Source organism: Pimephales promelas, chromosome 18 (assembly GCF_988280905.1).
Source record: "Pimephales promelas chromosome 18, fPimPro1.hap1.1, whole genome shotgun sequence".
NCBI lineage: Eukaryota > Metazoa > Chordata > Actinopteri > Cypriniformes > Leuciscidae > Pimephales > Pimephales promelas.
This window is the reverse complement of record NC_142786.1, coordinates 16,815,460-16,837,792: the sequence shown is the minus strand read 5'-3', so window position 1 is coordinate 16,837,792 and position 22,333 is coordinate 16,815,460. Positions and strand designations below refer to the sequence as shown.

General features: G+C 38.0%; 1 protein-coding gene and 1 long non-coding RNA gene across 2 annotated transcripts in view; one reads left to right on the top strand and one right to left on the bottom strand.

Moving 5' to 3' along the window:
- The first annotated feature begins 2,386 nt into the window (after positions 1-2,386).
- sgo1 (shugoshin 1) overlaps positions 2,387-22,333 on the top strand; it is a 41,116-nt gene continuing 21,169 nt past the window's right edge. Inside the window, exon 1 of the mRNA XM_089122826.1 lies at positions 2,387-2,810. Within this exon, the coding sequence (XP_088978952.1) occupies positions 2,666-2,810 (145 nt within the window). The 5' untranslated portion in view covers positions 2,387-2,665. The remainder of the gene's footprint in view (positions 2,811-22,333) is intronic.
- On the bottom strand, positions 15,635-21,983 carry LOC120464758 (uncharacterized). Its single transcript, XR_016147313.1, has 6 exons — positions 21,743-21,983; positions 17,731-17,891; positions 17,467-17,572; positions 16,654-16,741; positions 16,084-16,198; positions 15,635-15,860 (listed from the first exon to the last, which is right to left on the bottom strand). It is a non-coding gene; the product is annotated as an uncharacterized LOC120464758 (long non-coding RNA).

The following is a 22,333-nucleotide window of genomic DNA, read 5'->3' as shown; positions in this document are numbered from 1 at the left end:
TAAACCAATGTACGATATGAGTAAATTTGTAACATTTCAGTTTATCCAGCAAGAATTTATGATCCAGTGCATCAAAGCTGAGCTAAAATCTATCAATAAATACTGCTCCTATAAGTTATTAAAGAATAACTGAATTGGCTCACAAACTATCATGTTCAGTACTTTGCTAAGAACTGTAGAGAACTTATCGTTCGACTGTTATGACCATTAAAACCCAGTGCAGTTTTTCTGTAGATGAATAACCTTTGCATCTTTCCAAGTTAAAGGAAAAATCCCCTTTTCAATATACTGATATTAAAGATGTGGCCAACTGGTTCTACCAAACAACATTTCTTCTCTTAATTTATCAACTCTATTTATGAAAAAATCATTAAAATAATCACCAATTTCATATGGTTTAAAAATAGTTAAATATGAGTCACCTGTAAGGATTCATTGAGTGTTCTCCACATTTTTTAAAATAATATTTACATTCTCTTATTTTAATTTTGTAAAACAATGTTTTCGTTTCCCTATAATTTTAGTTGCTTGATTTCTTATTTTACAATAGACGTCCCAGTCCTCCTGGTTCCCAGTTCTGTTCTCTTATTAATAATCCACCAATCCCTCACATCGTCACTGTTTCTCTAATTAATAATCCACCAATACCTCACATCGTCACTGTTTCTCTAATTAATAATCCAATCCCTCACATCATCACTGTTTCTCTAATTAATAATCCAATCCCTCACATCGTCACTGTTTCTCTAATTAATAATCCACCAATACCTCACATCGTCACTGTTTCTCTAATTAATAATCCAATCCCTCACATCATCACTGTTTCTCTAATTAATAATCCAATCCCTCACATCGTCACTGTTTCTCTAATTAAAGGGTAAAATCATCTTTCAAATGCTGACAATGCATTATCAGGATGAATTCCTTATCATCAATACAACATAGGCTACATTTACACCTTATTTTCGACTGAATCTTTTAGAAGGTCTTTTATAATTTACTTTTGGTTTTCCAAGTGTTTTCATGCTTGCTAAATAAAAAATAACATATTTTTACCCATGTGCTTAAATGCCTTAGGCCTAAATGCTTGAACCCCGATCATGATGCCTGCAGCTTTAATGTTTTTTGCACCAAAAGTCTTGTTTTCTGTGAGAAAAAAAAATCAGAAAAACAAAACAAAAACAAGAACTAATATCTGCCAGTGGAGGCAGAAAAATAGATAATAATGAATATTCAATATTCAAAAATATTAACTCGAAGGGAACTATGTTTCCATTGACCTGCTGCACTGAGAAAGAAATGACTCACGAATTAAACAATATCTGGCATTTACAGTTTGAGGAAAATAGTCTGTAATTGAAGGAAATGCTACTAGGGAAATTTGTTCAAAACTTTATGTGTTTGCATAATCAAATGTACTGGAAAGCTGGAATGATGTCACTGCGTGTTAATAAAGCATATTCTGTTCATATCCAGACAGCAAACTCGTTCCCACAGCTTTAAATATCCCGAGGATTGTTCCTCTTTCTGAGAGGCTCGCGGACACGAGCTTCTAAAGCGCAGATCCCCGGATGATCTCACGGACACGAGCTTCTGAAAGCGCATAACCGCGGATGATCTCACGGACACGAGCTTCTGAAGCGCATATCCGCGGATGATCCTGTGTCGAGCTGCTTTGCAGTGAATGATATTTGAGAGGAAGTTTACAGTGTTTCAATATATATAAACTCTAACATCGAAGACATTTTAATGATTAGTTTTGATCATCATGGACAAAGTTTCCACTGTGCTCAACATTATGATTATGAATTGTAAGTATTAAATATCATCATGAGATAAGTGGAAGATGCATTTTTTTTGTATTGAAAACCTCCTAAACAAAGAAATTAGTTCAAACACATTAATAAAACACAATTAGAACACATATCAAAGGGAAAGATTAAAGGACGTACATATTTCAATTGTTTTTAAAGCCTCTTGTTACAAGACAGATATAGTCACGCAGTAATGCTGCACTTCAGCAAGCAAAACAGTAAAGTTGTTTCTGTCTTGAAATTTTGCATTTATGTAGGCAATTTTTTGTTGACAAAATAAGATGATTAACTTTTTTTCCCACAGTAAAGAAAAATCTAATAGAGTCAAAGCTTTCAATAATAATATTGTATAATAATTTAGACTTAGAGTGTCGGGGCATTTAAAAAAATCAATGATTGAAGAAAAGAAACGGGAAAAACCCCGTTAAAAAACAATTCATTGTCATAAGATAATCGTGTCGACGCATTTAAAAAAAATATGCCAATGAATCAAAAATATCAGTACATAACAAAATACATACATAGCAAATAACATGTTCGGCGCATGTTATTTGTTTTTGACTGCAGATAACGTCTGAGCTAGTTGCGGAAGTGACGTATGTTCCTCCAGTCAGAGCTCGCAGCGCATGATTTTGAACATCAACAACGCCCCGACGGGAAGTACGCCAGAGAAGAAACGCACACAAAATACACACAATTTACGCACTATCCGTTCTAAAGTCGCCGGTCAATCGCCTGTGGATAGCGGCGACCAGCAGTGCGAGGTGTGTGTCGTGTTTGTGAGAGGTTCAGAGGCATGTTGTGGAGGTGAAGTTTAACCCGTTAATCTTCTGAGAGATTCGCGGTCAGCCATGGTTCGCGAGCGGGTGCAGAAGAAGAGTTTCCAGCAGAGTCTGGACGAAATCAAGGACAAAATGAAGGAGAAGAGGAACAAACGCCTCGCTGGGGCTTTAGCGGTCAGCCGCGGCCTGTCGAAGATGAAGAACCGAAGCTCAGGTGCGATTCATGCTTTATGCCATTATATAAACCATAGATAGACGTCTGGGTTGTGTTTCATGGTGTCGTTAGGACTGGGTCCATGTAAACCGCTCTTAAAGGGACAGTTCACAGAGAAATGTAAACACACGTTGATCCAAAAGTATGACTGATTTTCCTCTTTGGAAAACAAACTGAGGTCGGTGTTTAAGAGTGACATCCCCATTCTATCGTTTTCCGTTCAGAATTACATGTGTTCCACAGAAGAAAGAAACTCAGGTTTGGAACCAAATTAAAGTCAGCGCGAAACACGCCTGGAACTCAAACAAACGTGGGCGGGGTTTGATTGTGTCTGTGGGAAATAGGCTATGTGCACATTAAGCGTAGTTTCGAACTTCCGCTATTGTCAGAAGTCGGCAGGGGCGTCGGAAGCAAAAAAAATGTGGTGGTGGGTCATCCTTCAGAATTTTTTTTTTTTTTTTTTTTTACTGGAGTAGATTAGGGGAGTGTCTAATCAAAAATGAAGTAGAATGTCTAGGCACAACTACCCAGTTTCAAAGGGGTATGCAGCAACAATTTTCAGTAGCACCTCAATGCAGAACATGAGATCCACGGGGAGGAGTCGGATCACGATCCAAGGGGTGGAGATGGGTAAGATTAGGGTTGGGTTTAGGGATTAGGGGTGGGTTTAGGGATCAGGGGGCGGAGTTGGTTAGGTTTAGGTGTATGGAAGGTGGGAGGAGTTGGATCTGGATCCGACTCCTCCCCATGGATTTCATGTTCCGCAGTGAGGACCATCTCACAATTTTAGCAAAATTTTGTGTTCTGTAATGTTAAATTCAGCAGTCTGGTGCACTTTGAGAGTTCAAAATTAAAAGCTCCAACCCATATTCAGGGTGCAAATTAAACAGAGAAAAATTTGAACCTCTTTTAGTTAGTGTCTGTCTTTGCATTTACAGAACTAGGTAGGATTAATGCATATTTGTCTTTGACATCTTTGTAGGGCTATTTTCGCTGTCACCTTTCTTCTTTAGACTCTTTGATAGTGCCATTTTCTCTCACCAGCTTAAATGTTAACATCACTCTACACACGACATAATAGCGTAGCCTACCTCCAGCAGGCAAACAATAAAAAAAAATTAGTTTAGTATGCAAGGATGCCAAGGAATAATTCTATGTTTAAAAGTAGTCTAAGTCAAATAATTATTACAATAAATTGGACTCCATTGTGCAACAAGCAAATTAAAATAATAGGTAGCTACACATTTATTATTCACAATATGGAGAGAGGAAATAAAACATAGTTCATTAAGAGCATGTCACAAAAATGCTTATTCAAGTCCTCTTTTATTTTTTTTTATAGTTATTTTATCCATTCCACATCTTGTGCATGTTTTTTGGCAAGGCGGGATGTGTTGCAAGATGCGCAATAGGCCTGTATCGGGAGACATGTGGGTCAGCATGATTTTGACCACTTCATTAAGTTTTGTTTTGTAGAAAGCCTTTCTAAAAAAATATTTCATTTTATATCATTTGTATCTTATTTTTAATCAACGTTTTATCAACCAATTACCTGGATTTAATAAATAAGAAGCAAATAGCAGAAAATATAATCAGGATAGCCTATGTATAAGCGCAGTTGAGATTGCATTCGTGAACTGGAGCTCTTCTCATAAATGAGGAAACTTAACACAAGAAATATATAGAAATATTAACAATTTCTAATTTAAAATTAAACAATTAAAAACGAAAAAAACCTACCAATCTCTGATCGGTGATAGGCTAAGTCATATGAAATGCATATTTCTCTCACTACTGCGATCACGATTGCAGTCGACACATAAACAATTAAAATGTCTCCTTGCTATATTTGAAACATTCATAAATAATCATTACTTTTGTCGGTTCCTCGTGACAGCTTTTCTGTCACCCTCTGGCTAGTAGCCTACAATCAGCACCGAAAAATCGGGATTTTCAAAGCAAGCACATTTTTTTGCACATGTGAAGAGGGTGACTTTCCCCCATCGATATTGGAACATGAGTGAAGTACAAAGCCTATAATAAATAATAGTTTAACATCCAAAAACTTTGCGAATGGAAAAAAAAAATATATTAGAATGAGAGAGTTATGTGTGGAACGTCACACTTTTACTTTCGCTTTAAATTATTTCGTTTAGGCTTGTTTAGCCTGTAGTTATTTTTTTCATTCCTGTTCTGTTCTGATCATTCAATTTAAATAATTTGTTGTGGAATAGTTTAAGTGTATTTTTTTTAAGCATACTGCCGTGCATATTTGACACTATAACTGTGAGGGTTTTTTTCCACTGCAACTTTGCTGGCTGCGGGTCGTCTCATTTTATTACGACTCTCAACTGTGTTTACAAAGTAGGCCTTTATTAAAATGGCATCGAACACAGCTCAGCCAATAACTTTTTGATAGCCTACTGTCTGGCTATCATGAAAAAAATATGCATTATGAAGCAAAAAATACACCAGAGACCACAGACTGAGTTCTTAAGGTCATTTATCAATAAAAAAAAACTTTCTTCAACAATTAGTGTCAGTTTCAAAACACATTCTATAAGAACGGACACTTCCAGTTTTTGGCTATTATTGGCTGAGCTGTGTTCGATGCCATTTAATGCTTTGTAACCACAGACCGTTGAAAGTCATAATAAAATGAGACGATGCGCAGCCAGCAAAGTTGCAGGGGTTGTACACCGGACGAGAAGCGACGCACTGCGTCTATGACAACTCGAGGTATCAAATGAATAAATGTAACATAAGAGTACACAATGTGTTTGAATTTTAAAGACATGGCACTGCGCTTCTCGTGCCCCTTTATATCTGCAAGGAGTGAATGAAATGAAGTGTTTGGTGGGATTTTGAATGAGTCAAGTGGAATGGATTTGAGTAGCAGCGTCGAAATCAATGCTGGAGCTAAAACGTGGAATGGAGTTTAATTTATTAGGGCATTACTCAAGTGGAATGGATTTGACTGACGGCGCTCTGAAAAGTGAACAGACAAATGCGCTGAATTAGAGACGGTAGAAGTGAGTGGGTCCAATATCATTGGTCTTAAAAAGTGGGTGGGTCTTGTCCCACCCATATACAATGGTTCCGACTCCCATGGAAGTCGGAATGTCAGTTTTCGGTTTACGACTGTTCATCCGCGTCCTGGTGTTGTACGAAAAAAAGAGTTCTTAAACACATCTAAGGCCCCGTCCACACTACTGCGTTTTCGTTTAAAAACGGAGAACTTTTGCTACGTTTTGCACCTCCCGTCCAGACTAAAATGGGGAAAACGAAGACATAAAACGGAGAAGTTTATAAACGCTGCGTTTTGAATCTCCGGAGAGCGTTTTAGTGTGGACCAGAGCCATGTATTGAGAGAGTTGCGACACGCTTTGATGTCGCTGCAAGGCTGTCACGTGGTTCATGGAAGCCCCAATAGTTCCAAAACAGATGCGGGCTGTCATTTTCTTCAATGGACAGACAGCAGCGATTGCATTATGAAACGGTAAATATAAAATAATACGCGCAGTCGCACACAAAAGTACTTTTTAAGCTTTTATTGCGTTTGATTAATGTCAGTGTTGCATTTGGAGAGGCAGGGTGACAACTGAACTTAGATGTTTTTTAGGCTATATTTTTGGAGGGAAAAGCCTACCGTGATCACGCAAAGACCGGTGGCCCGTTCAGGATAACAATCACGACAACCAACGTAAAATATAAATAATTACGCAGTGCATGTACAAATGAATGATTTAGGAGGGATATAGACTGCTCCCATAACGTAGCAATGACCATATTTACAGTAATGTTCAGTAAATTTTAACTGTTGGGTATCTTTTCTATTTTGAATGTACTTTATTTTGTAAAGTGCTATGGACCATTTAATATGTATGTCCTGAATAAAGATATGATGACGATGAGTTAATGAGTAAAATATTTGTTCCTAAATATGATCCGTAACTGTTGGGATTCAATTCAGTGGCTAATGTAGCCCTTCATCCTACCCTATTCATAGACTAAACCATTCATCAGAAAACACACACAAATACATTTATACGAGGTACTATGTATCCCCCCCCACACACACACACACATGTATATATATATATATATATATATATATCAGTGATGCGCGGCTTGATCCGAAATGAGCGGGTGCCTGCGGTCACCCGCGGTTACGGGTCATCCAAAAATGTTTTTAATGATATTCGGGTCGCGGTCGGTCGGGTCGTTTGAAAAAAGATGCCAAAACATTTGAATTAATATAGTACTAGACACAATTTTTGATGAAATATACAGCCCTACACATTATTGGCTGAATAACTGGCACGAAGATAACACATCAGTCGAAACAGTTCTCGGTTCTGTACTGGTGATTCAATAACCGCTGTCCCTGTGCGTTCGGTAGTCCACAGTATCAGCTGCTCGTGCTCATCACTTCTCTCAACAGTGGCACCAACATGTCTCGGTTACTGGAGTAAAATATAATTCAGGATATTGATTTATTTCGATTCGTAGGCGACCGTCAGGCATGTCTGAAAGTGAGTAACTTTAGTAACTTGTGGATCAGCGCTGACGCAAGACGCGAACTGTTTCGAACGATTTAGTTCGATTTAGTGTACTGGTTCGACCGGTTCACTAAAAAGAGCCGGTTCAAAAGAACGATTCGTTCACGAACCGGCCATGTCTATGATCACTATAGTCTGCAGAGAGATGGAGGCGGCAGAGAAAAGGTGAAGACTGGGGAGTGGAAGCTCTGCAAATACACAAATAGAAAGAGTAAAAGTGTGGGAGACATTTGCTGAAATAATGAAAGATGATGACCAAAGTGCTGGCTTTGTTATGTGTAGGCCTACGTCTTCTTGCCATGCTGTGTTACACGTCTATGGCCCAATAACGCTCCGATGAGCATTTACTACTTTTAAAAAATGCGGCCAGGAAGCGGGTCGGGTACAATATTTTTTTTACTTTTTTTTGCGGTCCGAGTTGCGGGCGGGTAGTTGAAAACGTCGGTCGGTTGCGGGTTGTTTATACATTGACCCGCGCATCACTGATATATATATATATATATATATATATATATATTATGTATGCCTATATACATTGCACAAACACATGCATAACCCTAAACCATTTAAATAAATCAACTGTGTGTGTGTGTATGTATATCTAATATTATATACAAAGTATATATATATATATTGTATATCTAATATTATATATATACATATATATAAAATATATATTATATTAATATGATGTTATAAAAAAATATTATATACATCAGGTAACCATAAGTTAGCTAACAACGTTAGTGAAGTGTTGGTCACGTAAAGCCTAGTTCACACTACGTGATTTTAAGCCCGATTAAAGCCCGATTTGCAAATCGTTGAGTCGCCGACAAGTCAGGGTGTTATCGCGTGCAAATCGCGGGCGATTAGCGGACGATTAACGCTCGCCAATCCGTTAGTGTGAAAGAGCCAACAACGCATCAAAGACAGCTCGCAGACACCTCGCAGACAGGTCACCGAGCTCAGAAAAATATCTAGCATGCTAGATATCTCGAGCAGTCGCGCGACTCAATCTCAGTGATGTCATGAGTACAGCCAATCATAGCAACGCATGGGTTGAGGACACCAGGTAAATCTTACTTTTTTCTTTTTTGCATTTTTTTTTCTCAGAGCAGATCGTCGAGCAAACAGTGTGCAGCACTAGTTTCTGTCTGACGTCCATATTCGCGTGTTGTGTTCTTCTCTGCAGTTTCGCGTCATTTCTGGTTCGTTTTATTGCGTGGTTTTTCGTTACAAAACATGGTTTCTAGACCAGATAGAATCGTGTTGTTGTCAACTCGTTATTTGTTTGATTATTTTCAGGATTTAGACCGTACTATAGTACTGAAACAGCTCTCATTGAGTCACAAATGATATGCTCTTATCATCCGATCGTGGTTGTATCTCTATGTAGTGCGTTGTTAACTCGTGTAGTGAGTTACCTCCTGTTGTGGATCAATCACGTTGTGTTGTGTGGTGTGAACAGCTAAACAACTTGAACACTCATGATTTCACTGAGAGCAAGTCATGTAGTGTGAACTGCACAGTTCAGCCCGACATTTTAAAATCATGTAGTGTGAACTAGGCATAAGCTATCGCTGCAATTAACCTATTATCTTCCAATAAACATTCACTAGATCTGGCTACATAACATATAACTAAAGACTAGATTCACGATTCAATGCTTCAATGGGTTCAATGCTGGAACTATCAGTGGTTGGAACTAATGGGCGGGTCCATGACACGCGTTACTTCCGCATTCCTGAGTTACAATGGCGGTCTATGGGAGTGTCAGAACTCTCTGAATACATGGCTCTGGTGTGGACGAGACAAAACCATACAAAACGGAGAACTTCACAAACGCTGACGCAGAGGCTGACGCTTGGCTCTATGATTGGGTGTTATCAGTCATGACGTATCCTTCCCTGATTCGTCATTCACTGTTTACACCAACAGTGTGTGCCTGCACAACCGGAGGCTGCAGTTTCAGGTAGTGATGCACCGATGTGAAAATTTGTGGCCGATACCGATAACCGATATTAACATTGCTGTTATGGCCGATACCGATATTTACCGATGTCGATATCCCTGTATAGAAAACACATAGCGAGGATTAGGGCTGCACGATATTGGTAAAAAATGACATTGTGATATTTTATTTTTCTGCGATATATATTGTGATATAAAAACAATTTCACCAGATTACTTAAATTGCTCTATTTGGAAAGAATGAATCATTCTAGAATGACTGGGGTAGTTTTGTCATGGAGTAGAAACTAATATTAATAGAATGTTAACAAAATTTGTTAACATTCTATTAATCTATTAACCTTACACTTTACAAGAAGGTTCCATTTATTAAAGTGTTCATTTAATGTACACTTTAATAAATGGAACCTTATTGTAAAGTGTTTCCGATTTATGTATCTTGAGCTCAGTGTTGGACAGATCAGTTGTTTTAACCATTCATTAAAGTGAATCGGTTCAAAGGAGTCATTAGTTCGCGAATCGGACGTGTCATTAACGGAACCACGGCACACGTGTGATTATCCAGGCAGTTTAGAACATCGCACGAGATTTGTCTCGACTTATTTTTACAGTCTATGGTCTCGACACAGTCGACACAGAATACATTTCATCAACACGATAGATTTTTTTTTTGGTTTATTGAAAGTGTGGTTTCACAATTCACAACCAGTAGTTCAGAAGAAAAAAACTTCGGTCTTCCGACCTTTTACCATCGTGTATTCTCAAAGATATTCAGTCAATTCAATTCATAAACATGCGTGAGGGGGAGAGAGAGCAAGACATTTTGAAGACGGCGCGCGTGACCGGTGCTTTCACTCTTGTTCCCTCCGTTAAACAAGCGAAAGACATTTTGAAGACGGCGCGCGTGACCGGTGCTTTCACTCTTGTTCACTCCGTAACAAGCGAAAGACATTTTGAAGACGGCGCGCGTGACCGGTGCTTTCACTCTCTCAGTTTCACTTCCCTCAGTTAAACAAGCGCACCAGTCACTCATCTACATCACTTACCGGTCAAATATGGCTTTGGCGGGACAAAAATACGCATTAGGAAGGCTGGCAGAAAACAGCTCACCAGTTCCAGTCTTCGTGCGCTTGATGTTTAAACGCACTTGCGCTTTTAATACGCGTGCAAAAACAAACATCCCCGCCCCCACGCAAGTCAAATACACAGGGAATGATCATCGGCCTGTTCACATCGGCCCTATTTTGACATCGGAACGATACCGATGTGTAAAAAATTGACCAAATCGGCCGATATTATATCGGCGGCCGATATATCGTGCATCACTAGTTTCAGGCATAGATATCTATATAAAGGCTAGATATGTCGTCCACGCTGCTAGTGATGGCCAAATGAAGCGTTTCGAAGCATTATTGCTTTCTGATACTATTGTGTCGAAAATGGTTCATTACTCGAAGCTTCATTCAGATAGAAATGGCAGCACCATCTCTTGGTGAAGTAAATGTAACGCAACAAAGCTGACAACCATAAAATGCAAGTAGGCGTGTGTTAACGCTCTGTTTATGACGAGTTTACCGAAGCCATCAAAGCTGAAACAGTGTTAGTGCTGTGAAACTCATGTTGGTGAATTTTACAGATACGGATAAATTTCATGTGTTCACCTTGATGATAAAACAATAAGGATGATGATGAGTGTGTGTAATTATTTATTTAGACAAGGACAGAAGATCAGACCAGCTTAAAAAAAGTTGGAAACCATCACAGAAATTCTAATGGTTTCAATTAAGATACCAATAAGGAACCATTTTCTTTTACCATTTAAACCATGTTTTCCATGAGTATTGAAACCATGACATTAGCTACTGCTTCTTTCCAATGGGAAGCACCAGAACTCTGTAACTTTACTGGTGGGACTGATATTTTTGTATGTTGAAAGGATGTGCTTGTGTAACTGGTTGAACTTGAATAATGTAGCAGAGGGTTTTTTTAAAGTTTCTGTCTTTCTCCATATCATTCACTAGATATGAAAAATATTTGTATGCAGAAATGTCAAAGAACTAATCTTATTCGGGAAAATAAGTTTAAAGTGTTCCCAAACTTGTGAACGACTTTCTCGATGGCTGCATCACAACACTAAAATAAACTCAATCCACTCTCAATAATAACGTCAATCCAAACACCGAGTACTACTAACCCACAGTGTTGCCATGGTTTGGCTTCACTTTTATGAGAAATACAGCCGCCAGGTTTCAAACCTGTCAACACTGGATCGGGCTGTCAAAGCAGTCAGGCGTTTCACTACGGAGTGAACCAGTGTGTTTGCTTCAGACGTCATTTTCACGTGACTAGTGACGTAATGATACAAGCTCCGAAGCAGTGGTTCATTACAAGAACCTTTCGAGTTTGAAGCAAGCTTCGGAGCGTCGGTGTCAGACGTAACATCACTACACGCTGCTGGCCAACGGAGGTCGACGTCTGCACCTGGCGGCCATCTTGTCACAGGTAGCTCGCTCACTCGTAACATTGTGTTAATGGTACATGTACTATTTAAATTACTATAACTTGCTCAATTTTCTACCGATTTTCAAACGCTTTGTTTTGTAATAAACGTCAGAGGTGTAGTTATGACACGGCATACTTCTGAATAAAAAGTGTATAAATAAATAATCATCTAGATAATTATAGCCACGTTAAAGGGTCATGAAACCCCAAACCAAATTTTCTGAGATTATAACAGAGGTATGTGTGTTGAACACCATTGAAGACAATGTTAGCATCTGTTAGATTTAATAATAAGGTTAAAAGGGTTAAATTTGAGGGTTTTTTTCTGCTTTTTTCGTCTTCCGGGTTTAAAATCTTCATTGTAGCGGGTGACGTGGCAGTGCCCTGCACAGTGCGTTGATGACTCATCGGTGTTATCCTATGAGAAGACACGGCCTCTTAATTATTCATGACACCACGTGGATCTTTCCAACGACAGACATGACAAACTGTGATATCGCGTAGTAACGTTAGATAAGAGAGGCAATCATGGTGCAACGTCCAAGTGCGTTGAATATGTTCCCCGCGATGCTGCCAGGGCTAGACTCTGGCTCTGGACGGTTGGTTTGCCATCAAACACGGACACGTCTAAACCTGATCCAAACTATTGTGTGCCGCGAACATTTTCGCGAGAGAGCTGCGACAAGTGGAGAATGATGGACTTCGCCTTGTTGACAACTAATCCAAGTTGCGTCTTGCGAGTGATGCGGTATCCCGAGGACTTTCTTTCCCTTCAGAGGTGTGTGTATGTGTGTGTGTGTGTGTGTAAAATGAGAAGTCATTTATTAAGAGGGTTCAGAGGGCGCGTAGACTATGCACGGAACGATTTTTTTAAGCGGAAAATTATTTTTTTTCTGAAATGTATTTATAGTGTCTATATAAACCACTATATATTTTATAATGACATTATAAATATACATGTAGCCTACATTAATATGTTTTAATTAGAATTACGATTACTGTAGGCTAATATTTGTAGTAGGACATTCAGTTACTTTTGAAAGGATGATAATAAAGTGTCAGTGTACTTCATAAGACTTTAAAGGGTAACTAAACACCAAAACAACTTTTTTTAGTTAATGATCTGTAAGAATGGAGCTTCATAAATGCTGTTCATTGATTCGAGTACATTTTTTGACAATTGAGTATAAAGTGTTTTGATTTTCAAATATATGGTGTAAAAACGTCTGAGTGCTGCCCTCTTCAGGTTAAACGGAAAGCTCCTGCAGTAGGGGTACTTTCTGACGTAGGGAACTCTCAGACGCCACTCTGTCACGCCCTTGGTGCGAGCTCACCACGCCATTGGCAGCCCCTGGTATAAAAGCATCTGGTTCCGTCAAAACTACTGTAGCGAGTTAGGAGTTGGATTTATGAGTATTGAAAACGATCAGGATAGCATATTTTAGCATCTAGTTAGCATAGCATTTATATAGTTATTTATGAAAACAATCAGGATAGAGTATTGTTGCATCTATTTAGCATAGCATTATATAGATAATTTAGATTATTTTGTGTAGCTAGTAGCATAGTACAGTTAGGATAGCTTCAAGTTAGCATAGATTTATCAGTGTTTAGTACAGTGATCAGGATAGTAATGGAATAGAGGTGGACATGGGCTTCTCCACACGCAGTGCCAAACACTGCTCGTCCTGCATGGACTCCTCCACCGCAGCGGCGTCTTGATGTGAGTGATCATGGATATTTTAATCACAATTTATGGTTAGGATAAAGTTAATCCTCTGGGGTCGACAAACGAGCCGGTGCATTTTGCTGGATTTTTTCACATAGCGGCAGAATATAAATATAAATACATGCCCACAGAGCGTGCGCTCAACTCGACGACAAAACTCATCAGATGCCGGTCGCGATGCGGGAGTTAAGACCGCAGTTTGAGCCAGCGGCTCGAATGGATTTGGCCCTGTGTCTACATACAATTCACCCTCCCTCATCCACTTCAGGTGAAGGTGAAGGTGAGGGAGAAAAGTCCTCGACTTCAAATGGCCGCTCTGTTGCAAAGGCAGCTACTTGCGTCACTCCAGTCTCTCTCTATTTTAGAGTCTGACAGCAGCTGTCACTCACTGCGGGTCTCAGGTGCACGCCCCCTGGCCCCGCTGGGGTCTGCCCATTTTTTCAGCATTTTTCAAATATTGCTAGTGGGCGGAGTCAGGCTCTGACCAGGGGTTTAGTTACTCTTTAACTTTGCCAGCTATATAAAAATCTAGCATTTCCTCACGTTTTACCATTGCTTTTTAGTGACAGTCGAAATGCATGGGATAGTGACAGTGATGGTCATACAACACCCACTCCCTCCCTTCTTCTCACAGCTAGCCACGCCCATTTCAGTTGCATTTTTCAAAAAGATTTTGAGCTAGACTTGAGCTGAAAGAGGGGGGTTTCATGACCCTTTAATAACGTTTGTAAGAAACCAAACCGTTTGTAAAACCGTCAAGATTTCAACGAGATAAGAGTATTTGTGTTTGTGCTGACCACTCATCTCATTACATCAGCTTGTCTGTGACAAAATGGCCGCCAGTGATGACGATGGAAACTCCGCCGTAACACATCTAGCCTACATATCTATGGTTTCAGGACCCCAGTTTTAGGACGCCAGTTTCAGGACCCTAGTTTATTGTGACAGCGCCATCTACCGAACTATAATGATATGGAATGATAATGGAACGGCAGTTGCTGAGTTACAGGACCGCAGTTTTAGGAACCAGGTGGTTTAGTTTGTACATAGTATCAAAATATTTAATCTCAGGAGTATTTTTTTTTAAATTAAATGTGTTTTTTCTTTTAAATTCAAAATGCATCAGAGGTTAATTACACAGTGCACAGTAAATTTGTCAGAGTAAAATTTACTCAAATTGAAGAAAATTTTACTCTATTCCAGATAACATTTAGTCCCTCTCTGAAAAGAGTAAAAGTTACTCTTTTGATAGAGCAGTTTTTCCAGAGTTAATTATACTCAATTTAGTGATACAATTTTACTCTTTCCAATGATATTTAACTCTATTTAGTGTTTTTTAAAATCAACTCTCATGCTATTTTACTCAGTTTAGAGCTACAAGAAAATTACTCTGCTACTTTTTAACTCTGTTCAGGGGAACTTTAAATGTACTCTGCCACAATTTACTTTCCCTCCTGAGTTGTTTATTATCAATTATGAGTAAACTATAAAGAGTAAATTATTTTTCTGAATTGCACTATTCATGTTTTACCCTCAAAAAGTCGTAAAAATATAAATGAAAAACTTGCTTTGTCTGAAAAAAAAAATTTAACAACTTTATACTCATATATCTCAATTTTATTTTTCAAGCACCTGTTTAAACAATGTTGCACTTACACTCAATTCACTTGTGATCAAAAAAATAAAATAAAAATTAACAATAATAATAAAATAATCGAAAATTGTGATAAAATTGTGTCTTCCCTCAAAGTTTCTTTATTACATAGTTTCAACAGATTGTTACTGTACTAAGCAGAAAAGAATAGCACAAGAACAACAATTTGGATGGTAGGTGATCTATAAGAACCTGTCTGAGAAATAAGCAAGTTCAAGGTCACACAGTAACACAACATATGAAGAGTTCAGATGCAAAAGCCTCTAAGTGCCATTTGAAATTTTCTCCTAGAATGATCATTTTTATTAATCTTGTATATTTAAGTTCAGTAATTTCACTTAAATGACAATCAATAGGTAATCTTCATTGCCATTTAAGTGAAATTACTGAACTTAAATATACAGGCTTGATAAAAATGATCATTCTAGAAGAAAATTTCAAATGGCACTTAGAGGCTTTTGCATCTGAACTCTTCATATGAACTAGTGTCATTTTATCTGCTTCATCAGTTGCTTCACCTTGATGAATTTCACAAGAATCACGCTTTTCTCGCTGAGATCTTTCCCGGCCTTAACTTGAGGGTGGCAAAAGGTGAACCAGCATCAGAATGGATGACATGTCGCTGTCCCAACCTGAAGACAAGGAAAACAAAATAAACACATTTGTTTTAGTTTTTTAGGTAGAAGGGGATGAACATACTCAGTTGAACTAGTTTTACGTAGACTTAACTTCACTTGGATGATGTGTCAGTATAAATACTTTAACCACTCCAGTACTTTAGTTTATACTGCACACAGAATAAGTATTATAGGGATAGTTCACTTTGAAATTAATTTTTGATATGTTTTAGCTTACCTCAAGGGCATCCAAGATGTAGGTGTCTTTGTTTCCACAGTATTTTCAATTTTGACATTTTTCAGTCAAACCGTTCTTGTCTGTCAGTCATATAATGGAGGTCTATGGTCACCACCTCAAAGAGCATGCACAGAGAAGTCCAAATTAAACATGATTGAATGACTCGTAAATGTAAGTACACATTGATGGCCTAAGACACGAAACGAGCGGTTTGTTTGAGAAATCGAACAGTGTTTATATCGTTTTTACAGATATTAAAATGAGGTCAAAGAGTTAAACTTTATATCAAAGAGTTAAACTTTTTATATTTCAGAGACCAATATGAAAGCCATTTCAAACTGTAAATCTGTAAACTCCTCTACTAGGTCTTTGAGAGAAGATCAAGGTAGAAATGTTAGAGAAACATGTGATTTTCATTCTGACAGTTTACCCATTGCAAGTCTGTGTTGCATATGAATCAAGCATGTCTAATGGGTAAAGTATAGAGTAAACTCTAGATCTGAATAAAGCTATGCTGTCATAAATGCATAACTTCCAATTAAATAATTTAAGTTATAGCACAATAGTTACCTTCAGCATTTTGGATAACGTCTTGGAGCTCACTAGTCTGTTTGAGGCCTCGCGGCTTTGAAGGGATCCCTGTCAGTAGTTGGCCCACCTGAAAGTATTTAAGACAATATGAAAACAAAATATTTTGTTCCTTTTCTTTCAAAAGCACAACACATTTATACCAGAACTAGATGACAGGAAAAAAAACATAGAAACCATACAGTATCCCAGAGTGGGATAATCCCAGAGTGAGAGTTTCCCAGACTTTTAAATTTGCCCAACATGTAGGGATGGGCAATGATTAATCGCATCCAAAATAAAATTATATAATATATGTGTGTGTAGTGTGTATAATTAATTTGTATATATAAATATACACACATGCATGTATATATTTAAGAAATATTTGCATGTATATACTTTATATATATTTACACATAATTAATATTATATATAAATATTTGATATATTAATAACACATTCTTCTTAAATATACACATACATGTGTGGGTATTTATATTTATAAATTAATTATACACACTACACACACATATATTATGTAAACACAATCTTTTATTTTGGATGCGATTAATCGCGAATTCGCGATTAATTGTTGCCCATCCCTGAGAACAGCAATTATATTTTGAAAAGATACTATGTTACTCTCGACCTTATTTACATTATGACTTAATGACTGACCAATCTGGAACAAAATAATACTTCAAAGACAGATGCGTAAAATAACCAAGTTGTATGGTCAATAAAAAAGTTACAAAAGTTTATTAATCATTCCGTTCAAGCTAATAAAAGCAGACTAAAAATCAAATCTCACACCTGTTTGTGGTTGCCTTTTCATCCGTCCCTCTGATTCTTCTTTCTGCAGGGTTTTTATTCTCCATGCCAGATATCCACTTCCATCTTCTGGATTGTAATAATGCTCCTATGACCAGAACAATACACAGACCTAGTAGTTATACATTACACAATTAAAGAAATAAATACCATATGAATAATAATGTAGATAATCTTTACTCTGCAGTATACAGAGTATATCATCCTCCTGTAAATCAAAAATATTGAGAGGCAACAGCTACGTACATAACCAAGCTTGCTCCTGGGTGACCCATTCTGCCAAGTATGGGAATAGGGAGATGATTCCCTTTGCATATTCTTGAAATGTAAAAGGTGTTGGAGAAAAAATATATTTCTTGGTGTCTTTGAACTTCACTCTCAGTCTCACAACGTTGTTGGTTTGCATTCTGGAGGGACCAAAAAGACAGTTAAGGCGTTAACACTCCCAGTCAGATGAAGCCCTGATTATATCAAAAGCTTACAATAGTCATTCATTACAAGGAAGTTATCATGCTTTTAACTTTAGAATACTGTTCCAAATAATAAGTAGTTCCCTATGAACTATTTGGTAATACTTGAGTCATAATCAGTGGGTTACCAACATTACAATATTTTAAACATTATGCATTATTCACGTTAATTATGAACCTACAAGCAGTAGTAGTTATTATTTATTAGTAATCCTATGGGAGGTATGAAAAAGTTACTGATTAGCTAATAGTGAACTAACACATTCTGAGCGCTATTACTCACTATTTATTAATCAGAATTCGTTAGTTAATATTTTCTACTAGAGCGTTAATAATGCATTAATCATTTGTTCATGTGTAAGTTATTCATCATGAACAAATATTTAACGCATTGTTAACACTCAAAATGACCACATCAAAATGGCCTCCATCATTAAGGCTAACGTTAACTTAACTCTTTACAGAGTCAAGTACATGTGGCGCACAACTCTATGAGGTGCCCCTAGGGACATTATTCAGAAATGCCATGCATATACATGTACTTTTCCTCTCACATACACATATGAAACCAAATTCATTCACATACTATAATGAAATGCTCACACACATACAAGTGAAATGCTTTTACACACACAACTGAAACGCTCTCATACATACAAGTACAAAATATACGCTCACACACACAACTGAAACGCTCACACACACACAACTGAAAAGCTCTCTCACACACAAGTGAAACCCTCACACACACACAACTGAAAATATTACGCTCACACACACACAACTGAAACGCTCACACACACACAACTGAAAAGCTCTCACACACACAACTGAAACGCTCTCACACACACAACTGAAACGCTCACACACACACAACTGAAATCCTCTCACACGCACAACTGAAACGCTCACACACACACACAACTGAAATCCTCTCTCACACACAGCTGAAATGCTCTCTCACACACAGCTGAAACGCTCTCACACATACAAGTGAAATGCTTTTACAAACACAACTGAAACGCTCTCGCTCACACAACTGAAAAGCATTTCGGTTGTGTGTGTGTGAGAGCATTTCAGTATGTTGTATGCAAGCATTTCAGTAGTGTGTGTGAGAGCATTTCCGGTATGTTGTATGCAAGCATTTCAGTAGTGTGTGTGAGAGAGAATTTCAGTTGAAACGGAAGGTGGTTGAAGTCCCCAGTCCAGTTGGTGGCAGTAGTGCACCTCAAGACGAAGAACTAGAAGCTGTAGAAAGCATAGTAAAAACGCGCGCAGCCGCGCACCTTTCACAAAGCACCGTTCGTCACAAATACTGTATTAATAATAAAGTGAAAGAAGTTTCATTTAAAATTTTGCATCAAATTTATCCTGTCAAAGATACTTTAAGAAGATTTAAAATAAACATAGAAGAGTCTTGTGTTTTTTGCCAATCTAATAAGGAGACAATTTTTCATTTATTTTATCACTGTATGTACACAAAACAATTTTGGTCTGATTTGGAAGAATATATAATTACAAAATTGAATGTAAACATCAGAATCAATATTTTTGATGTCATGCTTTTTGATGTCATGATTTTTACTTTTGTGGTTTGTCAAAAAAAATGATTTTTGTCATTCAGTTGTTTATTATCCTTGGAAAATACCATATTCACAAATGTAAATGGTCTAATTCACAACCTTGTTTTAAGGGATTTCATTTGGACTTTAAATTATATTATAAAACAATAGAAAACATGGAAAACATGAAAGCTACAAGAACATTTTATCTCCTGAAGGAACTGCATATTTTTAATTTTTTCCCCTTCTATAATTATATTAATTTATTTGTTATTATCCTCTGGTCTATACACTATTGATTTAATTTTGTTGAACAGGTTACATTATCTGTAGTGTTCTCTGTACCTATTGTCCTGTGTATTGTTCAGAATAAAGTAAAAAAAAAAAAAAAAAAAAAAAGCACCGTTCGTTCGCTCGCAATCGCGTAACAGCAATGTCTGCTCAACAGCAAAGAACATTAACCGAGGCAGCGGGCTTGCTGAGCACCATATTAGCCTCAGCGGAGTCCATACGAACCCTGTCAAATGCCACCACACTCGGGCAGCAACCGACCGTTGCAACTCCAAGTGTGGTGGACACGATGGACAGCCACCTAGCCTCGCTCTCCCCTACCCGCCAGCCAGCGTAGCGGCGTGCCAATGCAGGTCACTTATTGCCAACTGGGTTCGTATGGACTCCGCTGAGGCTAATATGGTGCTCAGCAAGCCCGCTGCCTCGGTTAATGTTCTTTGCTGTTGAGCAGACATTGCTGTTACGTAGCGCGATTGCGAGCGAACGAACGGTGCTTTGTGAAAGGTGCGCGGCTGCGCGCGTTTTTACTATGCTTTCTACAGCTTCTAGTTCTTCGTCTTGAGGTGCACTACTGCCACCAACTGGACTGGGGACTTCAACCACCTTCCGTTTCAACTGAAATTCTCTCTCACACACACTACTGAAATGCTTGCATACAACATACCGGAAATGCTCTCACACACACTACTGAAATGCTTGCATACAACATACTGAAATGCTCTCACACACACACAACCGAAATGCTTTTCAGTTGTGTGAGCGAGAGCGTTTCAGTTGTGTTTGTAAAAGCATTTCACTTGTATGTGTGAGAGCGTTTCAGCTGTGTGTGAGAGAGCATTTCAGCTGTGTGTGAGAGAGGATTTCAGTTGTGTGTGTGTGTGAGCGTTTCAGTTGTGCGTGTGAGAGGATTTCAGTTGTGTGTGTGTGAGCGTTTCAGTTGTGTGTGTGAGAGCGTTTCAGTTGTGTGTGTGAGAGCTTTTCAGTTGTGTGTGTGTGAGCGTTTCAGTTGTGTGTGTGTGAGCGTAATATTTTCAGTTGTGTGTGTGTGAGGGTTTCACTTGTGTGTGAGAGAGCTTTTCAGTTGTGTGTGTGTGAGCGTTTCAGTTGTGTGTGTGAGCGTATATTTTGTACTTGTATGTATGAGAGCGTTTCAGTTGTGTGTGTAAAAGCATTTCACTTGTATGTGTGTGAGCATTTCATTATAGTATGTGAATGAATTTGGTTTCATATGTGTATGTGAGAGGAAAAGTACATGTATATGCATGGCATTTCTGAATAATGTCCCTAGGGGCACCTCATACAACTCGAGCCGCTCATCGTCACAGTAATGTTACGTTAATGTACGTATAACTTACTGGACACATCAATATGCAGCTAGCTAGTTTCAATAGTGTCAATTAAAGTTTATGTAAGCTATAACTTATAAATAGCCTCCATCATTCCAATTAAGGCTAACGTTAACTTAACTCTTAATAGAGTCATGTACATGTGGCGCACAACTCGAGCCGCTTACTGGACAGTGGACACACATAATTATGCAGCTAGCTAGTTTCACTAGTGTTAACGTTTACTTAAGCTATAACTTATGTCATCTAACGTTCTTTGCGTTTGGGGTGATTACAAAAATAAGTTAATTTATCCCATTAGTTTAATCTTGAGCCCAGTTTAAAATGTGATCCTTATGTGTTCGCCTTCCCAGTTAACTAACATAGGCTTAGCATTTTGGCTGTACAACTGCATTTAACAAACAAGTGATTAACGTTAACGTTAGTGATTTTCTTGTCGAGCACTAACTTAACGGTCACGTTAAACTTCACATCAAGTTAACATGAGAAAGCTATCTCTGTAATGTTCAAAAACCGCGGAATTGATCTGAGCTCAAAACAGAGGCGATTTTTATGAAAATGGGTACTAAAACTTTGGAATTCTACTTACTTTTAAATCCAGCAGTAGCACAACGATCTCTTCCAAATCCAAATGCAGATCGCGATCGCGATGGCCGTGTAGAACAGTAATGGCTGACAAACGAAACTTAGGGAGCAGAAGATTTTGGGGAGGAGTCACAGTTACTCTATAATTTTGCTCCCACTCTATGGACACATTTTACTCTGTTCACTCAAAATAGATAAAAAACAACTCTTTTTGAGGAAAAAAATAATTACTCTGGAAAAACTACTCTGCTATTTTTCCTGTGTGTGTACACAAAATGTGTTACAATTTTAAATTTAAACCAATTAATCCTTATAAATAAAAAATGTATATCATTCTTTAAACAACTGAAAAAGTGGAGAAAGTCTTAGTTTCTTGAAATATACTGATTAACCCCATTAAGTTTAACAAATTAGCTCATTATCAGGTAAAATAAAGATGGAATCCGCATGCAGTCACTAAATTACAGCCAGATATTTTAAAGCTCTAGAGGCAACAAGTCAAACAAGACTCGAGAATGATTCAAATGTTTTATTATATTTGTGCAATAACAACAGCACCAACAGACCTTTTGCATAAGGTGGTGCACAGTCTGTA